This window comes from Hyperoodon ampullatus (genome assembly GCF_949752795.1).
Source record: "Hyperoodon ampullatus genome assembly, chromosome: 9".
Lineage (NCBI taxonomy): Eukaryota > Metazoa > Chordata > Mammalia > Artiodactyla > Ziphiidae > Hyperoodon > Hyperoodon ampullatus.
The window spans coordinates 89,383,107-89,404,882 of record NC_136922.1 but is presented as its reverse complement, the minus strand read 5'-3'; the positions used below and the strand labels follow the sequence as shown (position 1 = coordinate 89,404,882).

General features: G+C 38.2%; 1 protein-coding gene across 1 annotated transcript in view; it reads right to left on the bottom strand.

The window, feature by feature from the left end:
• EXOC4 (exocyst complex component 4) overlaps positions 1-21,776 on the bottom strand; it is a gene marked incomplete at both ends in the record, with an annotated part of 836,896 nt that overhangs the window by 695,916 nt on the left and 119,204 nt on the right. The window contains 1 exon segment of the mRNA XM_079711536.1: positions 20,876-21,050. Coding sequence (XP_079567662.1) covers positions 20,876-21,050 — 175 coding nt within the window.

Sequence of the window (21,776 nt, the reverse complement as noted above, 5' to 3'; positions counted from 1 at the left end):
AAAGAAGAACAAAGAAAACCCGAAGTCAGTAGAAGGAAAGAAATCATAAAGATCAGAGCAGAAATAAATGAAATAGAAAAGAAGAAAACAATAGCAAAGATCAATAAAACTAAAAGCTGGTTCTTTGGGAAGATAAACAAATTTGATAAACCTTTAGCCAGATTCATCAAGAAAAAAAGGGAGGACGCAAATCAGTAAAATCAGGAATGAAAAAGAAGAAACCACAACTGACACCACAGAAATACAAAGGATTATAAGAGACTACTACAAACAACTATATGCCAATAAAATGGACAACCATGAAGAAATGGACAAATTCTTGGCAAGGTACAATTTTCCAAGACTGAACCAGAAAGAATTAGAAAATATAAACAGACCAATCACAACTAATGAAATTGAAACTGTAATTAAAAATCTTCCAACAAACAAAAGTCCAGGACCAGATGGCTTCACAGGCGAATTCTATCAAACATTTAGAGAAGCGCTAACACAAATCCTTCGCAAACTCTTCCAAAAACTTGCAGAGGGAGAAACTCCCAAATTCATTCTATGAAGCCACCATCACCCTGGTACCAAAACCAGAAAAAGATATCACACAAAAAAGAAAATTATAGACCAATATCACTGATGAACGTAGGTGCAAAAATCCTGAAGAAAATACTAGTAAAGAGAATCCAACAGCACATTAAAAGGATCATACACCATGATCAAGTGGGATTTATCCCAGGGATGCAAGAACTCTTCAATATACACAAATCAATCAATGTGATACACCACATTAATAAATTAAGGAATAAAAACCATATGATCATCGCAACAGATGCAGAATAAGCTTTTGACAAAATTCCACACCCATTTATGATAAAAACTCTCCAGAAAGTGGGCATAGAAGGAATCTACCTCAACATAATAAAGGCCATATATGACAAACCCACAGCAAGCATCATACTCAATGGTGATAAACTGAAAGCATTTCCACTAAGATCAGGAACAAGACAAGGAAGTCCACTCTCACCACTCTTATTCAACATAGTTTTGGAAGTCCTAGCCACGGCAATCAGAGAAAAAAAAGAAATAAAAGGAATACAAACTGGAAAGGAAGAAGTAAAACTGTCACTGTTTGCAGATGATATGATACTATACATAGAAAATCCTAAAGATGCCACCAGAAAACTACCAGAACTAATCAATGAATTTGTTAAGGTTGCAGGATACAAAATTAATGCACAGAAATCTCTGGCATTCCTATATACCAACAATGAAAACTCAGAAAGAGAAATTAAGGAAACACTCCCATTTACCACTGCAACAAAAAGAATAAAATACCTAGGAATAAACCTGCCTAAGGAGGCAAAAGACTTGTACTCAGAAAACTATAAAACACTGATGAAAGAAATCAAAGATGACATAAACAGTCGGAGAGGTATACCATGTTCTTCAATTGGAAGAATCAATATTGTGAAAATGACTCTACTACCCAAAGCAATCCACAGACTCAATACAATCCCTATCAAACTACCAATGGCATTTTTCAGGTTTTTATTTTAAAGAAAAGGGCATGGCTCTTCATGGCATATGCTTTCCCATCTGTCTAGTCTTCTGATTAATGATCCCAGGAGATGAACAACACCTCTTCACATATACTGGAAGGGTGTTTATATGTAGGTAGAAGAAAATTATAAGAGTATTTTATATTAAAAATGCAAGCTTTGGGCCTTCCCTGGTGGCGCAGTGGTTGAGAATTTGCCTGCTAATGCAGGGGACATGGGTTCGAGCCCTGGTCTGGGAGGATCCCACATGCCACGGAGCAACTAGGCCCGTGAGCCACAACTACTGACCCTGCGCGTCTGGAGCCTGTGCTCCACAACAGGAGAGGCCGCGACAGTGAGAGGCCCGCGCACCGCGATGAAGAGTGGCCCCCGCTTGCCACAACTACAGAAAGTTCTCACACAGAAACGAAGACCCAACACAGCAAAAATAATTAATTAATTAATTAATTAACTCCTACCCCCAACATCTTCTTTAAAAAAAAGAAAAAATGCAAACTTTCTTTCAAGTGAGCATGTTAAATATCCCTATTTCACTTTAGGAATTTCACCTTTACCCTTCCACAAGTAAATGGATTTTTCATTATCTCCAACTGCTACCAGGTTTAAAAAAAAAAAAACAAAAAACAGGTGGAAGTACTGCTCTTTCACCAGCAACAATAATATAAAGACTTGGTGACCATGGCAAAATTATACTAATTACTACAGACTAGCTGGGCATCTTCAAATTGAGTCTCTCAGAAGTACTTTACTACCATAAACGGACTCAATTATGGCAATTTTAATTTCATATTCTTGTAGTTCCTTTTTTCCATTTTTTTCCTCTTGTAACTTTGCTGGTCTTTAAAAAGGGCACTGTCACCTTTGGTCAGATCTTTTTTAATGCTAGATTTGTAACATTCTCTTGAAGCTTGAAATTAAAATTTCTTTTCCTACCAATTTAGTCCCTTCCCACTTGGCAAACATCTTTTTTGATTCTTGCATCTCTAATGGAGCTGAAAATTAATATGACTTTTTTGCTTAATTCTTTGATTATGCAAAAGAATCATCAATGAAGTTAGCATGATTCTTTCTGTATAGTAGCCCAGAGTTATCATAAAAGCCTTACCTTACATTTCTATAGCACCTCATCTCCCAGAGGACCACAGAACACTTCACAAACTACACTCAGAACACACCTCCACACTGCTCACTGGCAGCTGTCCATAGGTGAAACGCATGCTCTGATTAACCAGCATTTACTCGAAAGAATACCATAATAGCAGCTTTAATGATTCTAAAGAAAGACCTCGCACTCAAAGAAGGTAATTACACACAAAAGATATTACTGAAAGAAGTGGAGTTAATTTACAGCAAATGTGGTTCACTTATAGCAAGATATGAAAGAAAACCTTCTTAATAAGGATAAGAAAATCAAAATGAAAAATCAAACTGTAAAATCTTTTCTTCCAAAGAACTAAGGGCAGTTTTTGGATAGTTTTGGCTTAACTTACTATCAAATTTGTCACCATTCTTCCAAAAGTACTGTCACACCCACAATAAAAATGATGCCCATGAGCGAGCATCGTTATCTAGTAACAAAACCATGATAGTCTCAATTATTACCGGTTTCTCTTGCCAGCATTATTTCATGCCCCTTACTTGGAAGCCCAAGCTAATCTGTCTAGCCAACAGAAACCCTGGGGATGATTTAAGTGCCATCCAGTGTAAGAGAGGATGAACTGGTCTCCTGGGAATGCAGCAGTCTTTCAAATCGTCACCATAACAAAAGTTTTATGAGCCCTTTGCTACATGGCTTTTAAATCTACAAAGTTCATCACGTTTACAAAGCATTTAAAATGCAATCCTAAATCAACCAATCAACGGATATGTAATTGGGTATATCTACTACTCATTCATTCAAGAAATACTAATTAGCTGCATACTGCATATAAGAAGCAATGCCAAATTCTGAAGTGGGGCTGGGGCGGGCCACAATTAATAAGTAATAGTCCCATCCCTTCTCTCAAAAGGCTTAGAGACTAGTTGAGAAAAAGGAATTAAAAACTGAAGGTGGGAAAGCACTGTGAGAAACTGAATGACGTGTAGGAAATGGTCTTCCAGGGGACTTTTATCTGATTGAGAAGGAAAGATGAAGATTCAGAAGAGAAAAGATATATTGGGTTGGCCAAAAAGTTCATTCAGGTTTATTGCGAGACGGTACGGGAAAACCCGGACGAACTTTTGGGCCAACCCAATATAACTATGAGACACGTGGAATGAGTAGTAAAACAAGAAGAGCAGTGAATTTTTGAAAGGAAATGCTCAGGGAATGCTTCCAGAGGAGATAAGATAGAGCAGACTGGAGTATATTAGAGAAGGTATTCAGGGATGGGGGCAGACAGTGGGAAAGATGTGCAGTATCAACAAATACTAGTGTGAGAAAGGACAGTGTCATATTTGCAGGACAAAGAGAAAAACTAATTTAATTAGAACAGCATGTCTAAAGGAAGAGAGTAAACTAAACGGAAAAATAGGCTTTGTCCAAATTGTGGAAGCACTTGAATGACAAAGGAAAAAAAAAGCCTTATCCAACAACCTAATTAATACAGGGAAACACAGACCATTTGTAATAAACCTAAATTTCAATTTGCATTTCCAACTTACTTCTTTGATTATATAATGATGCTACTACAAAGACTGGCACATACATCACCACCATACCTTAAGGAGTCAAGCTTTTCTTCAGGAGCCCTTAGTCATCCAAAATCTTGAAATGATCACTTTTTTACAGGACAAAGGAAGAGTCCACAGTCACCTAGCCTGCTGAATATCCTTTTTCCTTATATGAAAATCCTAGGAGGAACAGGAAGGATAGGACTGGTATTCACTCCTGCAGCTCTTCCACTCCCAGAGCACCCCAGGGGGGCCACCTTGCAACCCTACTGGGTTATTAGGTGTCTTTGAAGAAGACCACCATAATAATCCACACACACAGCAGCCCACTCTATCAAAAGTATCCGCCTTCGGTAAGGGACCCTACTGACCCTACTGGTGCTGTATCCCAAACAGAGGGGAGTAATTCTCTAAGATGAGGCTGGGTTGTTGCCGGGTCAACCTCAGGGCAATGAATCTCCAGTTTAGCTTATGTCAATCAGCAGAGCATCTAAAATGGGCCTGGGTGGAGAAAAACAAGAGGTGGTATTTCTTTCTGATCACAGCAGGTGAACAGATCATCAACCAGGGCCCAGAATCAGAGAAGAAAGAAAGAAAAAAGCCTGTGGGGATATTCACTCTATTTCCCGACTGATACACATTCAATTCTGTCAGGATCAAATGGCCAATGAAATTCAACCCCACTTCCTAAGGGACTATCCTATGACCCAACAGTTTTCACTGTAGAAATATTCCCTGACATTTCAGTTTACATTCTGTATTTCTTGATTTCTTTCTGCTGTGCTCATCTTACTACTGTGGAAAGTAAACCATCCCTTTATTTCATATTTAAATTTTTAAAAATTACTGTAAAGCCTCACCCCCACTGTTCCCAAGTTTATCATCTGCACGTGAATTTTCACTAAAAAGCACCTGACCTACATTATCCATTTTGATTTTTGTATTCCTTCTCCCACTAGAGCAGACACTGCCATACTCGCTGATCACCTGATAAAAACAGGGTTGACAATAAACAAGTAGTTAATTTTACTTTGGAGCCTTTTTGATGATCTGCTCTCTGTGAAAATGCTTGAGTAGCCCCCCAAAAGTGCTCTGTATTAAACCAATGCCAACTATTGAGGAGTCATAACTGAGTGACTAACTCTACAATGACGTTCTTTCTTCAGCGTCATCCTATCTCTGAAAAGGTTAACATCTCTTTGCTTCCGTGCTTGTTCCTCAACAGGCCAGTTCTCCAAAAAGCACTGAAACTTGCCTCATCTTGAGTCCTTCATCACTGCAGATGCTCGGCTTGGGACTCCCACCCATTTGTCTTTCTTTCTGGTGTACACGTGTCTGACACTGAAGGCAGCAACCCAGATGCTGCCTCACCAGAACCGGGGAGACAGGGATGATCAGCCCCAGCTCCATGAGGAGATGCTGTTTCGTGCCTCACGGCCCAAAATAGTGCTGGCCTTTTTCATTGCCATATCATGCTGCTAACACATACTTAATGTGCTGTCATTTATCACCCCCGTAAGACTGGCTACTTCGTGCTGAGCATCCGTCATCTGCTGCAGTTCACTGGGCGGCAGCCCTCGTTTTCCTTAGATGGAATCATATCGAAGCGGTGAATTTTGTGGTCATTGTTCACTTTGTATTTTTTAAATCCTTCCAAGCTTTTAGGTAGCTAATCAAAAAAAGGGTCATGCCACTCACTACTGTGTCACTTTGGCAACACCAACAAATACTTCTGGGAAGACCAGAACTACTAAAAAGAATAAATAAATCTGCACCTTTGAATGCTAGAAAATTTGCTATATAATCTTAAGGATAAAAAAATTAAAATAATTTTGAAGAAAATTCCCCTGTGAAGGGCCCAGGTTTTTTCAACACCTGATTGTATTACAGGTATAGATTTGGCAGCAAAACTGTAATCTAAAAATGTACATAAAACATAGGTGGTGAATGAGATGCTGTTAAACAGTTTGAGAGAGATCTCTGAGTAACAGTTTCTTAAGATCCTTTAAGCTAGGAAAGACTTTTTTATGGCTATATATAATTTCTGTGGCTTCCCATTAACCACATTCCCTGGAGTTCTAGTGGCTATGAGAGGAGAAACAGGAGAGCGTATCAGGAAACTCTTGGTGTCACCATCACTGACAAGTTCTCCGTCATGATTTGGCCACGGCGTAAGCTAATGCAGGGGTTGTGAGGGAAATAAACCTCCAATCACCTCAACTCCAAGGTCTTTTGCTAATGGCTGGCCCAATGCATTTTTGCCCTGCTTGCTCTGCTTCTTCACTTCCTTTGAGGCTCACTTCCGTATCTGTTAAAACAGGCTTTTACTCCCTCTCCAAGGTGTCTGTCCACATCCCCTAAGGAATGGTCAACTCTGAAAGCCACCATCCCTAACCTGAACAGCACTTGGGTCCTGCTCACAAATTTGCTGCCATATCACCCGCATATAATGGAAAGATGCAGAAGCAAAGAAAGGCAAAGCATGGCATCACTAAAGAAGCTCCAATCTCTAGAGACTATAAAATATGTTGCTTGTGGCAACAATGGAGAGCTGATTAAATGGATGAACTACCGAAGGAAAGTAGCCCTCGCTTCACTTTTACACTCATGAGTTTCTGAGCTGGTCCATTTGCATAGCTTCAGCTATTACCCTCAGGCAGATAGATGATCCCTAAATTTCTATCTCCTGCCCCAACCTCTCCCCTAGCCTCCAGTGCTCCATCTCTAGCTGCCTGTAACACAATTCTATGGAGATATTCTGCCAATGCCTCAAATTTAACAGGCACAAAGCACCACCTTCCTGATCCTAATAACCACGCAGGCTCAAAACTTCACCCTGACTTACGGCTCTCTATTTATTAGAGTAAATGGTAAAAGGTTCTGAAAATTCATTCTTCTTTCAAACTCTCTCTAATCTCAGTCCTCTTTCTTTTCACTGTCCCTGCCCTAGTCTAGCCCTTCCTCCCTGTATTGATTGAACTTGACTTCTAATTGGTATCTCTCCATCCACTTCCTTCTCCACCAATTCATTCTGCACACTGTTGCCAGATTAAACATCCTAAATATATTACTTTCACCATTTCACTCTTCTACTGAAAAAGCATAACAGCTACTATCATCTATGAAGTAATCATGCCCTCCCCAAAACAATTTAAATCTGATTAAGCCTCTTGACCTAAGTTAGGGACATCGATAAATAGCAAATGACACAATGGGGAAGCAATCAACAAAAGCCAGAATGTGGGAAATTACTATAGGACAAATGATCTGGCTTCTTCAGTAAATAAACTTCAAGAGGTAAAAGCGAGATGCAGGGGAACTTACACATTAAAATAGTTTTAAGAAACTTACCAAACACACTGAAACCTTATTTGAATCCTGATTCAGACAAACTGTAAAAATACACAATTATGACATTTGAGACGACTGGAAATGTGAACCCTGACTGGATATTTCACAGTAAGAAAACTATGCTTTTAGGTATGATCATGGTTTTTAAAAGGAGACCTTATCTTTCAGAGATTCACATTGGAATACCGATGAAACAATACTCTCTCTAGGATTTTTTTTTAAATAAGGGAAAGGGAAATGGGCAGGGGTAGAAACGAGACAATTGTACTATAAATTGGTAACATCAGAAAGTGAATTTGGACAATGGGTGCATGGGGGTTCATTATACATTTCTATGTATTCCTGAACACATTTGAAATTTTCTGTAATAAAATAAAAAGCAAAAACAAAAAACCGTAACGGCAGCCCACAGCCAAAAGAGGCAAGCCCAATCTCTTATTCAAAGATCTCCCTGGCACCCAAAATTATTCAATCTTATTTTGGTAACACTTCCCCCCAAAAAAAAGCTAACCAATAAAACCTCCATTCTTCCCAGCTCTCTATAATACTATGTGTATTACGTATTCAACCCTAACCATGTTAGGGTGTGCCAAGTCTCTCCTTGTCCATGAACTCAAATGCTTTAACGCATTCTGACCTTGTTCTTCTATGATCTCCTCTGAAATTTTTCCCTGGGACCATAAACAGCCCTGTATTATTGTTGGTTATGTATTTGTCTTAACTCCCTGCGAGGTTAAAACAATTTCATAAATTCCTTTTACATATACATCTTAAAAAAGAAATACCTTTTCCCCTTAGTTAAAAACAACAAATTTCCATTAATATAAATCTGAAAAACTCATACAGGTAATAAATAGGGGTGGGGAGAGAAGAAACAAAGAAAACAACTCTTTTCTTAATAAAAAGACAATTATTAAGATTCTGGGCTTCCCTGGTGGCGCAGTCGTTGGGAGTCTGCCTGCCGATGCAGGGGATGCGGGTTCGTGCCCTGGTCCGGGAAGATCCCACATGCTGCAGAGCGGCTGGGCCCGTGAGCCATGGCCGCTGAGCCTGCGCGTCCGGAGCCTGTGCTCCGCGACGGGAAAGGCCGCAGCGGTGAGAGGCCCGCGTACCGCAAAAAAAAAAAAAAAAAAAAAGATTCTGATATAACTGTTTCCAGTCCAAAAACTTCTTGACTGAAAAAATATATTTTTCAATGTTCTCAACTACTCAAAAAAGAAATAGGAATTACCTATGTTTGCTGTCTTTGGGCTGCTAACTCTAAATAAAGTTGAATCAAAATCTCTAAATGGAGATTAATTACAGCACAGTCATTTGGTTTTTCTCTTCCCTTTAACGTATGCATATATTAAAGCATTTCCCATCTTTATGGCACTTCAACATGCTATCATCGTTTGCTATATGTCATAGAACACACACTCCCTCCTAAATATGCCACAGTGATGCATCTTTCTAAATAAAACTAAACTCACTTTTTGTAAATTTCTCCCACCCCCCTTAAGACTGTCTTCTAATAGTCTTGGTTTTAATATGACCAAGCCTGTAATACTTGCTCATCGTAGCTCTTAACCAGATTGTGCATTAGAATCAGTTGGAATCCTACTGAAAGAGGCTTTTCAGCTGTGGGATCCACAGGTAATTCTGACTGGGAGAAAGGGAGGAAGAAAGGAAGGCTCAGTGACAACTAACAGCTGTGATTACCAAAATATTCAGAACATTCAGATTGTCTAATCTGAAGCCATTGCAAAAACATAGATGAAATAATTTTCTTGTCCCTGTAGGGTAAAGCAAAGGCTTAAACCAATTTTAGTGCATTTAACAAAATATCTGGCATTTTAGAACTGGAAAACCCAAATCTCTATTCAGTGACTGCTATTCTTTGAAACATGAAATCCTCAATTTTCACAATTTGAAAATATGTATACATATATAGGTGTAAATATACTACTTTATATACATACGCTTAGTAAAATGCCTAGTGAGACATATTCCTCAACACAGAGTCTTTATTTTAAAATTATAAGAACTAAGATCATTTCAACTAAATGAATCAACTAAAAGTATCACAGATTCTCAAGTGAAATGGCAAGACGTCAAAGTCCAAGCCAAAGTAGGCGTGTAAATCACTGACTTAAACATTTAAAAAGAAAGCTAGGGGGACTTCCCTGGTGGCACAGTGGCTAAGAATCTGCCTGCCAATGCAGGGGACATGGGTTCGAGCCCTGGTCCAGGAAGATTCCCACATGCCGTGGAGCAACTAAGCCCGTGTGCCACAACTACTGAGCCTGTGCTCTAGAGCCCGCAAGCCACAACTACATGCCACAATTACTGAAGCCCACGTGCCTAGAGCCCATGCTCCGCAACAAGAGAAGCCACCGCAGTAAGAAGCCCACGCACTGAAAGGAAGAGTAGCCCCTGCTTGCCACAACTAGAGAAAGCCCGCGTGCAGCAACAAAGACCCAGTGCAGCCAAAAATAAAAAATATATAATAATAATGATAATAAAGTAAATTTATAAATTAAACAAAAGAAAGCAAGCTAGGGCAAGCTGAGTTCTACATTTGACTCTTTGGTGCTATAACCATGATTTTAGAACTCTTATCTCAGTTTCTCCAGCTCTAAAATGGGAACAATATGACAAATGGTAAAAACAGAAAGGACAAAGGGATTCATAAGATGCAAGAAATCATTTTAGTGCTTGAGTCTAAAGTGACAGATAAGTGAAATTACTTAAGAATTTCATAAACTCACTTGAACCAAGTAATTCCATGAAAGAGCTGTATTTTCCTAAATGTATTTTAAATGGTCTTTGTTTTAATATGATTGAAATGGTAAGATTTGCTGAGCCTGATAATCATTTAAATATTCTCTAACCAATTAAGATCAACAGGCAAGGGGCTTCCCTGGTGGCGCAGTGGTTAAGAATCTGCCTGCCAATGCAGGGGACACGGGTTCGAGCCCTGGTCCGGGAAGATCCCACATGCTGCAGAGCAACTAAGCCCGTGCGCCACAACTACTGAGCCTGCACTCTAAAGCCCGTGAGCCACAGCGACTGAGCCCATGTGCCACAACTACTGAAGTCCACGTACCTAGAGCCCGTGCTCCACAACAAGAGAAGCCACCGCAATGAAAAGCCCCCGCACCACAACAGAGTAGCCCCCGCTCGCCACAACTAGAAAAAGCCTGCGTGCGGCAACAAAGACCCAACGCAGCCAAAAAATTTTTTAAATAAATAAATTAAAATAAGAAAAAAAAAAGATCAGTAGGCAAGAATAAAATCTTGATTTTTATCTTGTGACAAAGACCCAGCAACAATAATCTAATGCCAGTGTCTGATGGATTATTCTAAAAGCAAACTTACAAACCTTACAATGTTGTGGTGGAGTAAAGATTGCCAAGAATTCCTTGCTACTCTTCCCACTGAATGGACTCTATTTTCCCTCCACTTTGACCAACAGAATGTGGCAGATGTGACACCATGTAATATACAAGGCAGGGCCTTAAGAGATCATCAGCCTCCACCTTTACCTTTTTGAATGCTCCGGACTGGAAGCCAGCATTCATGTAAGAAGTCCAGCTACCCTGAGACTGTCATGCTATGAGGTCCTACGGAGAGAGAGAGAGAAAGCTTCTAACCCAGCCCAGCCTTTAGCTGAAGTAGCCAAGTGAATGTTCTCAGTTGATGCCATGTAAAGCAGAAGCATCACCCTGCTGAGCCCTGAGTGAATTTCTGACTCATAAAACTGAGAGCAAATAGAAGCCATAAAGTTTGAGTAATGTGGTATGCAGCAACAGACAATCAAACCAAAAGAACTATAACTATACTCAAGAATTTAGGCATACTCTCAAATTACTTCCACAATCAGAATAGGTTTAAGAAAAAGAAAGTTTTTTTTTTTAAAGTATTATCAATTCAGGAATATATCATCATTGTTGCTCTAAAATCTTCTCAGGTAGGCAAAAGCAGTATCAGTGAAGCAATGCCAGTTGCTTTAATTTCACTCAAATCACATAATGATACTGTACGTCACATTGTCCCACCTATTATCATTAATCATCACCACTTATTATGGCCTCTTGGTTACTAGCAACCCCCTTGCTTGGGCCCAGGTGCACCAAACCTTGATAAGCACACAGCCTCCTCAAGGACTAAGGCTGTTTAAAACATCAGGGGCAGTACAAATCTGCCTTGGCTTTCAGTGGTCCACCCTCCAGTATCTCAGACAAAACCAGACAAAGAGAGGGACTTCCCTGGTGGTGCAGCGGTTAAAAATCCTCCCGCCAATGCAGGGGACATGGGTTCGAGCCCTGGTCCAGGAAGATCCCACATGCCGTGGAGCAACTAAGCCCGTGTGCCACAACTACTGAGCCTGTGCTCTAGAGCCCGTGAGCCACAACTACTGAGCCCATGCTCTGCAACAAGAGAAGACACCGCAATGAGAAGCCCGCGCACCGCAATAAAGAGTAGCCCCCGCTCGCCACAACTAGAGAAAGCATGCACGCAGCAACGAAGACCCAAAGCAGCCAAAAATAAATAAAATAGAATAATTTTTTAAAAAAACAAAGAGAAAAGCTTTGGAGGTAGTAGACTGTAAGGAAGCCCTGTCATTTCTACCCTTGGGTCCTCTAGACCAAGACCCAATCAGACCCAAGCAGATACTTCCTGGGCAATTAGAAATTTAAGGAGAGCAGACTTTCCACCAAATCCACCTAATTCTGGGGCATCAGCCACCGAGCTACTATTTTTTAAAGTTTGGCCCAGTGTATTAAGATATCCATGACATTCACCACAACTTTCACTGCGCCTCAGACACCCTAGCACTCTGACTTGTGCAACTGCCACACATGCACGGGGAGCCAGAGCAATCTCGGCTGCCCATCATTTCCTGCTTTAAGTAGTGAACATAAAACAACCTACGGAGAGTCCTGATGCTATAGAAGCTGACTTCAATTTAGAGGAAGATTTCTACTTTAACTTTCACATGCTCACTTAATTCTATGCATTGGGCAGCATACTATCCATTGACCAGACAGAACAAAAATTCGGGGAGTAAGCACCTTCCTGGAGACTCAGTGGCCTGGCTGACAACATGACTTTAATATGCCACCCAAAACAGAGGCTATCAAAAAGTGTTAAAGGTTGAGAAATGAAGAAAAACTATTTCTGCAAGAATAATCGCACAAGTTATCTGGCCTAGAATACAGCAAAAAAAAGCTAGTTTTACTTTGAGGAATGGAATCCTCAGCTAACCAAAATATCACATGAAACAAAAGCTAAGAATAACCTAGTTTCAGACCTGAATTCAAAATAGAAATTGCATCTGTTTCCTTGAAAAACTCCTCTAGGTCATGGATCAGTACCAATAAGATTTGTGGATTTTCTTACCTGACAGCAAACTTCAAGTTCTCTCTGCATGAGGTTAATTTTATCACTATTTAGACATTTAAGTGGCAGTTAACACAAGCAAAATGATTTTCCATTCTGTCTCTGTTAAGCTCCAGAAAGAGAGACCAGGGCACTAAAAAGTGAAGTGACTCGTGGTGTCACTGTCAGTGGTTCAACAGTGTAATTACAACCCACAGCCTCCATCTGTAGAACACTACTCAGCACACTCGGGGTTACACACTTAAGCTGACAATGGCTAAACGGGCAGTTTTGTTTTGAAAAGAGATGTGAATTAAAAAATGAGATTTTTTTTTCAGAATCGTAACACCTGAAAGATAGGTTTGTTCAAAGTGATCCTCTTATTTCCTCTGTTATGTTAAATCCCACAAGAAATGGAGTATTTTGTGTTTCTAGTGTACCTCAGTCTTAACACACTTGAAAATGTGCAGCCAACGGTATGACAGGCATGTCACCAAGTAGGTGACATTTCGGAAGGCGCTGTTGCTACTCAGAAGGGTAAAAACATGTATTTCTATTATCACAGTTCTAAAGACTGTGTAAAACTGAAAAGGGAGTTCAATGGTGTGTGGTCACAGGGATGACACCAGGAGAAAACTCTGACACCCTGTTACTAGGATAGCGACAGCCGTGTCTCCACACACGGCTGTCTCCAGACACAAACACGCAGAGACAAATGAGCCTTCCAGCTACAGGATGGATTCTGCCTGCCAGGGACAGCCCAGGTTCCAGTGGAGAAAAGCTGCCGAAGTCTCTATGTGATCAAAAATTATCTTCTTTTCCAAGATTTAGTAAACAAAAGAGCATTTCCATTTTTCAGCAAGAAACATTTTCGATTCAAAGAAACACTGAAATTCGAAGTCTAAACACCTGTAACTACATTCATCATAGGATCCCATCACCTTCATACATGCTGGTACATGCTAACTGCAGGCGTCTATTGTTTTCAACTATGTCTGTTCTCCAGAAATGATTTTAACCTAAAGAGCATTCCACCAACAAGTATCAGAAAACTAAATTGGCCCTAAGCATAAACCTCTGCATGCAAACTTAAACCAAAAGTCTTCTTTTCTAAGCCCTCCATGTTGGCAAATATTCTCCTGTGCTACTTCCCATGCCAGCTGGCTAACACTCAAGTAAAAACACACACTCTTGCCCACTCCCCTCACTTCACCAGCGTGAGTTCTCTGTCTTGTGTTCAGCTTTATTCCTGAATACTTAGCACATAGTTGGCCCCAATAACTTAACACTAAAACATCACTAAAATATCTGTCATACTGGAAACCAGCATGACAAGTTGACTATGTGGTTTTATAGATTTTCCAAAAGACTCCCTAAAGGTTTACAAATCCTTCCCTCGATTCTTTGTATTCCTCTAACATGCTCCATGAAAGCCTGTCATTTGTTCTACTATTAGACAATATCTCAAGTAATATAACCCACAGACTCTCCACTAGCCTACACAATAGTTTCCTTGCCTTTGTCTCCAGCCTCTACACCCAATCCTTTTCAGTGCTACCATATTAATCCTACTTCATCTCACCACATGCCAATCCAAATCCAAAATGGCCCAGTATCACCTAAAAAAAGGTCCTCAAACTTGAGCGTGCATACAAATCACGTGAAGGGCTTATTAAAATACAGACTGTATGGCCTCACTCCTTGAGTTTTTGAATCAGTAACTATGAAATAGGAACACAAATTTGCTTTTTTAACATGCTCCTAGGTAACACTAATGCTGCTGGTCCAGGAAACATACTTTGAGAACCATTGACCCAAAGCAACAGTTCCCAATTACAGGATCCCAAACAAATTATCAGAATCATTTTAGGAGCTAAAAAACAAACAAACAACAACAGCAACAAAAAAACCCCACAAAATCCAGTCCTTATCCACAGTGATCCTTAATCAGAAGGTCAAGGATGGGACTAGGAATCAATCCAGAGGTAAATCTAATGCATACTCAGCTAGCTTCAGGAACCATTAACCTAAAGACAAATCACAATCCCCTTAGATGACACTTAAGGGCTTCCACAACCTGAACTCAAACCTACCTATCTGAACTTATCTTCTAGTCCACAAAATAAACCCTCAGTTACAGCTAAACCATTCTTTCCTCACTTATCCGTGAATATCCTTGTCCATTCATTCCTTCTGTGCCACTTCCCAGTATCTCACTTGCCATTCCAGCTGTCTAGAATGCCATTTGCATCTTCTCTACCTGTGCAAAACCTCCAAGGATCAGCTCTTCAACAAACTTGAACACCTTTTTTGGTCCATTTAACATGTTTCAGGATGACTATATGACACACTGTGCCAACTACCATTCTTACATTTAGCAGCATTAGACCATTTGTGTGTCTGTGTCACTGCATATCCAGTTTATTAATGGGTATATAACCTAATATTACACTGTAAGAAATCTGTAAGTAATCTGTAACCTGAAAGAATTTTTTAAGGAACTAGAAAATACAGAAAACTAAAACCAATTTAAAAATTGTATAACAATTTTTATTACATAATAGTAATCATTTAAGATATGTAGTAGACCTCTTACTTTAAAATGCTTTATTCTTGAATCTGTAGATTAATAAAGATGAGTACAATAGAGAGCTAAGAAACAATCAACCAGAGATTAATTCAAGTCATGACTAATATCACTCTTCCACAACATGTCTAAGAAAACACAAATTGGGGGCAGAAAAGTAGAAAAGTAAGAGGAGGAGAAAAATGGAGGAAAAGAAAGAAAGGAAAAAAGCAAAGAACACTGTCATACCTTGACCTCAAAACAATTAAACATAATACATGAAATGAAATGTTATTTCTACGTTAGACCCATCACCTTGTACTATTAGATCAGTTTTAGTTTTATGTTCTTTATCTGTCAAACAGCTTATGCCAACAGTATATGTACACATTAACATGAAATAGCAACAGTATTGCCAAGTGTATGATTTGGGGACTACAAGTTACTCAGAGATTTAACACACAATTGATGCCTCTTTAGTGTCTTAAATACATCTTAAGGGTGAAGGCAGTGGGGAATGAGAAGTGATTTCTAATGGATACAAACAGGGACTTCCCTGGTGGCATGGTGGATAAGACTCCATGCTCCTAATGCAGGGGGACCGGGTTCAATCCCTGGTCAGGGAACTAGATCCCACATGCATGCCACAACTAAGAGTTCGCATGCCATAACTAGGGGGCCCACATGCCGCAACTAAGGAGCCAGCGAGCCACAACTAGGACCCAGCACAAACAAATAAATAAATATTTAACGGATACAAACAAGGTTTCTTTTTAGGGTGATGAAAATGTTATAAAATCATATCATGGTGATGGTTGCATAACTCCATAAATATACTAAAAAGCATTGAAATCTATACCTTAAACAGGTAAACCTTGTGGCAGGTACATTAAATCTCAATAAAGCTCTTTAAATAAACAAACAAATAACTCATTCCATAATATGGAAGATAGGATCCCCAATCATCTTTTTTTTTTTTTTGCGATACGTGGGCCTCTCACCATTGTGGCCTCTCCCATTGCGGAGCACAGGCTCCGGACGTGCAAGCTCCGGACGCACAGGCTCAGCGGCCATGGCTCACGGGCCCAGCCGCTCTGCGGCATGTGGGAGCCTCCCGGACCGGGACACGAACCCGTGTCCCCTGCATTGGCAGGCGGACTCTCAACCACTGTGCCACCAGGGAAGCCCCCCAATCATCTTTTGAAATGACATGTGTGAAAGGTATATCTCATTTAATAGGCCAGAAACATACTTTCAACCATTTTTTCATTTCAAGTTAATGTCTGATGGAACTTAAAGTTCCTTAGTTTATTATAAACATTTTTAATATGAGATAATGGGTTTTGTTTTCAAAAGTGTAGGAATTATATACATTTGACAAATCCATAGTAAGTAGGGCTAAGTAAGGCATATCTTACTTTGTTCATAACCATAATTAATTCTTCATAATAGTACTATAAATAGGATCCTAGTAGATTCAAAAGTTGCTTTAAACTTAGAACATTAGTTTTATTCAAATATCAGATATCAAAAACTTATTCATAAAGCATTTTATAACCTTGTGACAATAGGATTACATAGTCTATAACATACTTCCTAGGGCTTAATGTATTCAGGTTTTAAATGCCATAAGTACTGATACAAATAATTCCATTTGATAATACTATATTCTAATACTGTCCAATATATTTTCATAATACAAATATTTTTATTAGTATTTCATGGTACATCTCTTTCCATTCATATATTTTTAATCTGTCTATATGTTTATGTTTAAAATCTCTTAAGCCCAAAATGAGGAACTTGAATTAAAAGATGGGGATATATTCTTCAAAATGCCACTGTTGTAATAAAAGGTAAAGAAAAGCTGTGGAAATATTCAAGCTTAAAGGAAACTAAAGAAGCATGAAAAGCAGATACAGTATCTAATGCTAGACTGGATTCTCTGCTGGAGGAGCAAAAAAAAAAAAAAAAAAAACTGCCCTAAAGAACATCACTGGGTCAATCAACAAAACTAGAAAACAGAAAATAGATAACAGAGAAAACACACACAAGTACATATATATAGAGAGAAAACAATTGATAAAGTGACAAAATGCTAACAATAGTTGAATTTGAATTAAGAGTTATATGGGCACCCTTTGTACTATTCTTACCTTTCTAAAAGTTTGAAGTTATTTTAAAATTACAAAAAAAAACATAAAACGTATCTCTTGTAAACAGTATGGTTGGGTTTTTCTTTTTTTTAAACCAATCTGACAAACTCTGCCTTTAAATTGAAGTATCTAGTCCATTTACATTTAATGTAATTATTTACATGGGTGATGTAAGTCTAACATGTTGCTATTTGTTTTCTATTCATCCTATCTTTGTTTTGTTCTTTATCTTTTCTTTCTTCACTGTTCTTTTTTCTTCCTTTCCTGCTTTTTTCTTTTGGATTAATCAAATATTTGTTCACTATTCAGTTTTATGCCCTTTACTGGCTTTTCAGCTATACATCTATTTTACAATTTAATATTTGCTCTAGGGATTATAATATGCATCCTTAACTTACCACAGTTTACCTTAAACATTGTACCTCTTCATGTATAATGTAAGAAACTTACAGCAGTAGAGTTTCATTTACCCTATTCCCATCTTTTGTGCAATTACTGTCATACATTTTACTTCAAAATATATTATAAAACCCACATACATTACTATTGGTTTTGCTTTAAAGAAAAATTAAGAAATGAGAAAAATATATTTTATTTTTACCCACATATTTACCCCTTCTGGCCTTCTTTTTATTTTCCTGTAGATGAGTTACCATCTGGTATTGTTTTCCTTTAGCCTGAAAAACTTTCTTTAACATTTCTTTAAGTGCAGGGCCAGTGAAAACAAATTCTTTCAGCTTTAGTTAATGTGAAAATGTCACTATTTCACCTTCATTTCAAACGATTTTTTCGGTGAATATAAAATTCTAGATTGACAATTTCTGTATTTTACAGCACTTTCAAGATGACATACATCGATTTCCGGCTTGTATTGTTTCTGATGAGACGTTAGTGAAAATCTTTATCACTGGTTCCTTGTAAGCAATGCACTCTTTTTCCTCTGGCTATATTTAAGATTTTTTTCTTTGCTTTTCAGCTACCTGATGATAATGTGTCTAGATATGGTTTTCTTTGTGTTAAACTTCCTTGGATTTGTTGAACTTCTTGATCTGTGGGTTTATGTTTTTCAACAAATTTAGAAATTTTGGGTCATTGTTTCTTCCAATAATTAACTGCCCCAATCTCTCTCCCTGCTATCCCTCTGTACTTCCAACCAGACAAATGTTAGACAGCATGATACTGTCCCACAGGACATTATGGCTTTGCTCATTTTTCTTTTCAGTCTATTTTCTCTCTGTACTTTAGTTTAGATTGGTTTTGATTGATTTTCTTCAAGTTTTCTGATCCTTTCTTATACAGCATGCAATCTGTTGCTAAATCCATCTGGTAAATTTTTCATTCAGATATTAATTTTCATCAAATTTTTTAAATTCTGGTTATTAGTCACATTTTTCTGCTTTTTTACAAGTATAATAATTGTATGCTGCACAACGTGGATGCTTCATTATTGAGATACTAGATTATATTACTTTATTTACAGGTGGATCAGACTAATACTGTAGAGACTTGGTTTGGGGCTTTGTTACATGAAATTACAGTATCACGTACACTATGGCTAGAACAGCCCAATTCCTAAAACATCTGAGGTCACATATGAAAGCACAGGATGTTCACTAAGTTCTCCCCACACTGGCTGGTCTGAATTCCAACATTTCTGAGCATTTGGCAACTTCTGCAATTGCCATTCAGCTCACAGTCCCACAGTAGCTATTTTCTGCCTTGGAGTGGGTGAAACTTCACATCTGACCAAAGGCTCGACACTACTCTTTTCAGATTTCTGGGGCTCCTTCTCTCTGCAATTCCCTCTCCTTCAGTATCCTAACCCACAAACTGCAGCTGCCTCCGCACCCCTGAACCCTGAACTCTGCTTCATCTACTACTTAGAGCCTGCTGATGTTTGTTCACTTTCCTATGTCATAGTTTGAAAGTGTCCCCAGAGAAGAAGCTAGGATGAATGTGAAAGTGACCTCATGTATTCTCTTCTCTCAACTGACCATGCTGATCGCCTGAGTCCACCCAGTTTTCAAGTTACTTATGGTAGGAGGTAACCACATCATGGACAGAACCAGAAGTCCTTAATTCTAACTATTTTTGAACTAGCTTTAAAATCTATTATCTTATTTCATCCTTAAAATAAACATGTAACCTGAAAAGCATATGTTTCCATGACAGATTAGCAAACCAAGATATAAAATATTAAATAACCAGTTTCCAATCAATAAAGATATTTTATTCAACACACAAATATTCATCAAGCACCTACTATGGGCACATGGTAATTGACATAGCAGCAAAACAAACTCATGGAATATAATTGCAACCTATATTCTTTCTACTGAACCATCAATAAAGCACACAGACCGTATCCAAAAAATTGTCTAATGAATGAATAACCAGGAATCAATCAATCCACCAAGAGCATGCCTATACTCTCAAAAATAACTACAATTTACATACATGATTTATTTTTTTCCTGCAAAGAATCCTATTTGCCATGCAAATAATTTCATTTCTACACAGTTATATTTTTCAATTCCCTATATATACTTAATTTTTTTCCTATTAGTAGATACTGTCTAACCAAGTCATTTCTATTTAGCTATGTCAAATTTGCTTCAGCTAACTCTTAATCGTATTTCTCATTTTCATCTGGCCAAATCAAATATATTTTCCTGGCACATGGAGAGAAAATATAATAAAATTTCTAAATACCACCTCTGCAGCATCATACCAAACAGTAATATCATTCCTCCGATCTTCAACAGATCAATCAAAGTGGTACATTTATACCTTACAGGTTTATCTTTATCTCTTAAAATAAGCTCTTAACCTGTCTTTTACCCCAACATATGCAAGAGCTGACTGTAAGAAAATGGTCATAAACTTAAGCTACATATATGTTTATAAAATAGTGTTTAAGAACATTTTAATATTGATTACATAAACATATGACTAATTCCAGTGAAGTAAAATACATTACAACAGAAAGCCAGATACTATGAATCCTTGATTGCTACGTATTGAGAATCTCCTAATTTTAAAGCCTGGCCAAAGAAGTTTGTTTAAAAGGTCTTTTGAAAATGATAGAAGTTCATAACATCAGCAAGCATCACCTTTAAATAGGAACACTACATTCTCACTGTTTATGATTAAGAGAATATTTTAGGTGGCTGACTTTTTTATGTTCCCACCTGTTATCCTGAATCAAGATGGCACCCTCTGTAAAAGGATCTTACCTGCAGAACATCTTGGATCTTCACCCACACGTCTGCCATGTCATACAATTTGACATCTTCCTGCTGAGCCAGTGGAGTCACAACAGTGTCTTGCAGGTATCCCAGGACAACAGAGTGTGCAGCAGCTACAGCATTAAACTTGTCAAACAGCAACTCCAGCAGTTCTAGAAGTAACCTAGTGAAAAAAATAAACATTTACATACAAACAAACACAAAATGACTGACACTGGCCTGCAAGAAAAACATCAAACTAAAGTGAAGTAGCACACTACCATGTAAACAGCTCATTAAATTTCAACAGATTTCATTTCAAACAGTTGTCTGATCTAAGTAACTTTTGAAAATTTATCTAAGTGTCTGTTTCCTCTGCTATAAAATGGACATGGTGAAGTCAAAGACAAGTATTATATGATCACTTATATGTGGGATCTAAAAAATAATACAAATGAATCTATATACAAAACAGAAACAGACTCACAGATGTAGAAGACAAACTTATAGTTACCAAAGGCGGAAGGGAAAGGGGAAGGATAAATCCAGAGTATGGGACTAACAAATGCAAACTACTGTACATAAAATAGGTAAGCAATAGAATTTACTATATAGTGCAGGGAACTATATTCCATATCTTATAATAACCTATAATGGAAAATAATCTGAAAAATATATATATATAACTGAATCACCTTGCTGCACACCTGAAACTAACATAATATTGTAAATCAACTATACTTCAATTTAAAAAAATGGACACGGTGTAAAAAATTTAAAGACAATTCTAAAGTCCCTAAACCAGCAGTAGCAGCTCAATAAACATCTGATTCCTTTTTAACATAATTCAGTGATCACTATATTCTCTATTTATATAGGTAGTTTTTCTAAGGAATTCGGGCAATTTTTT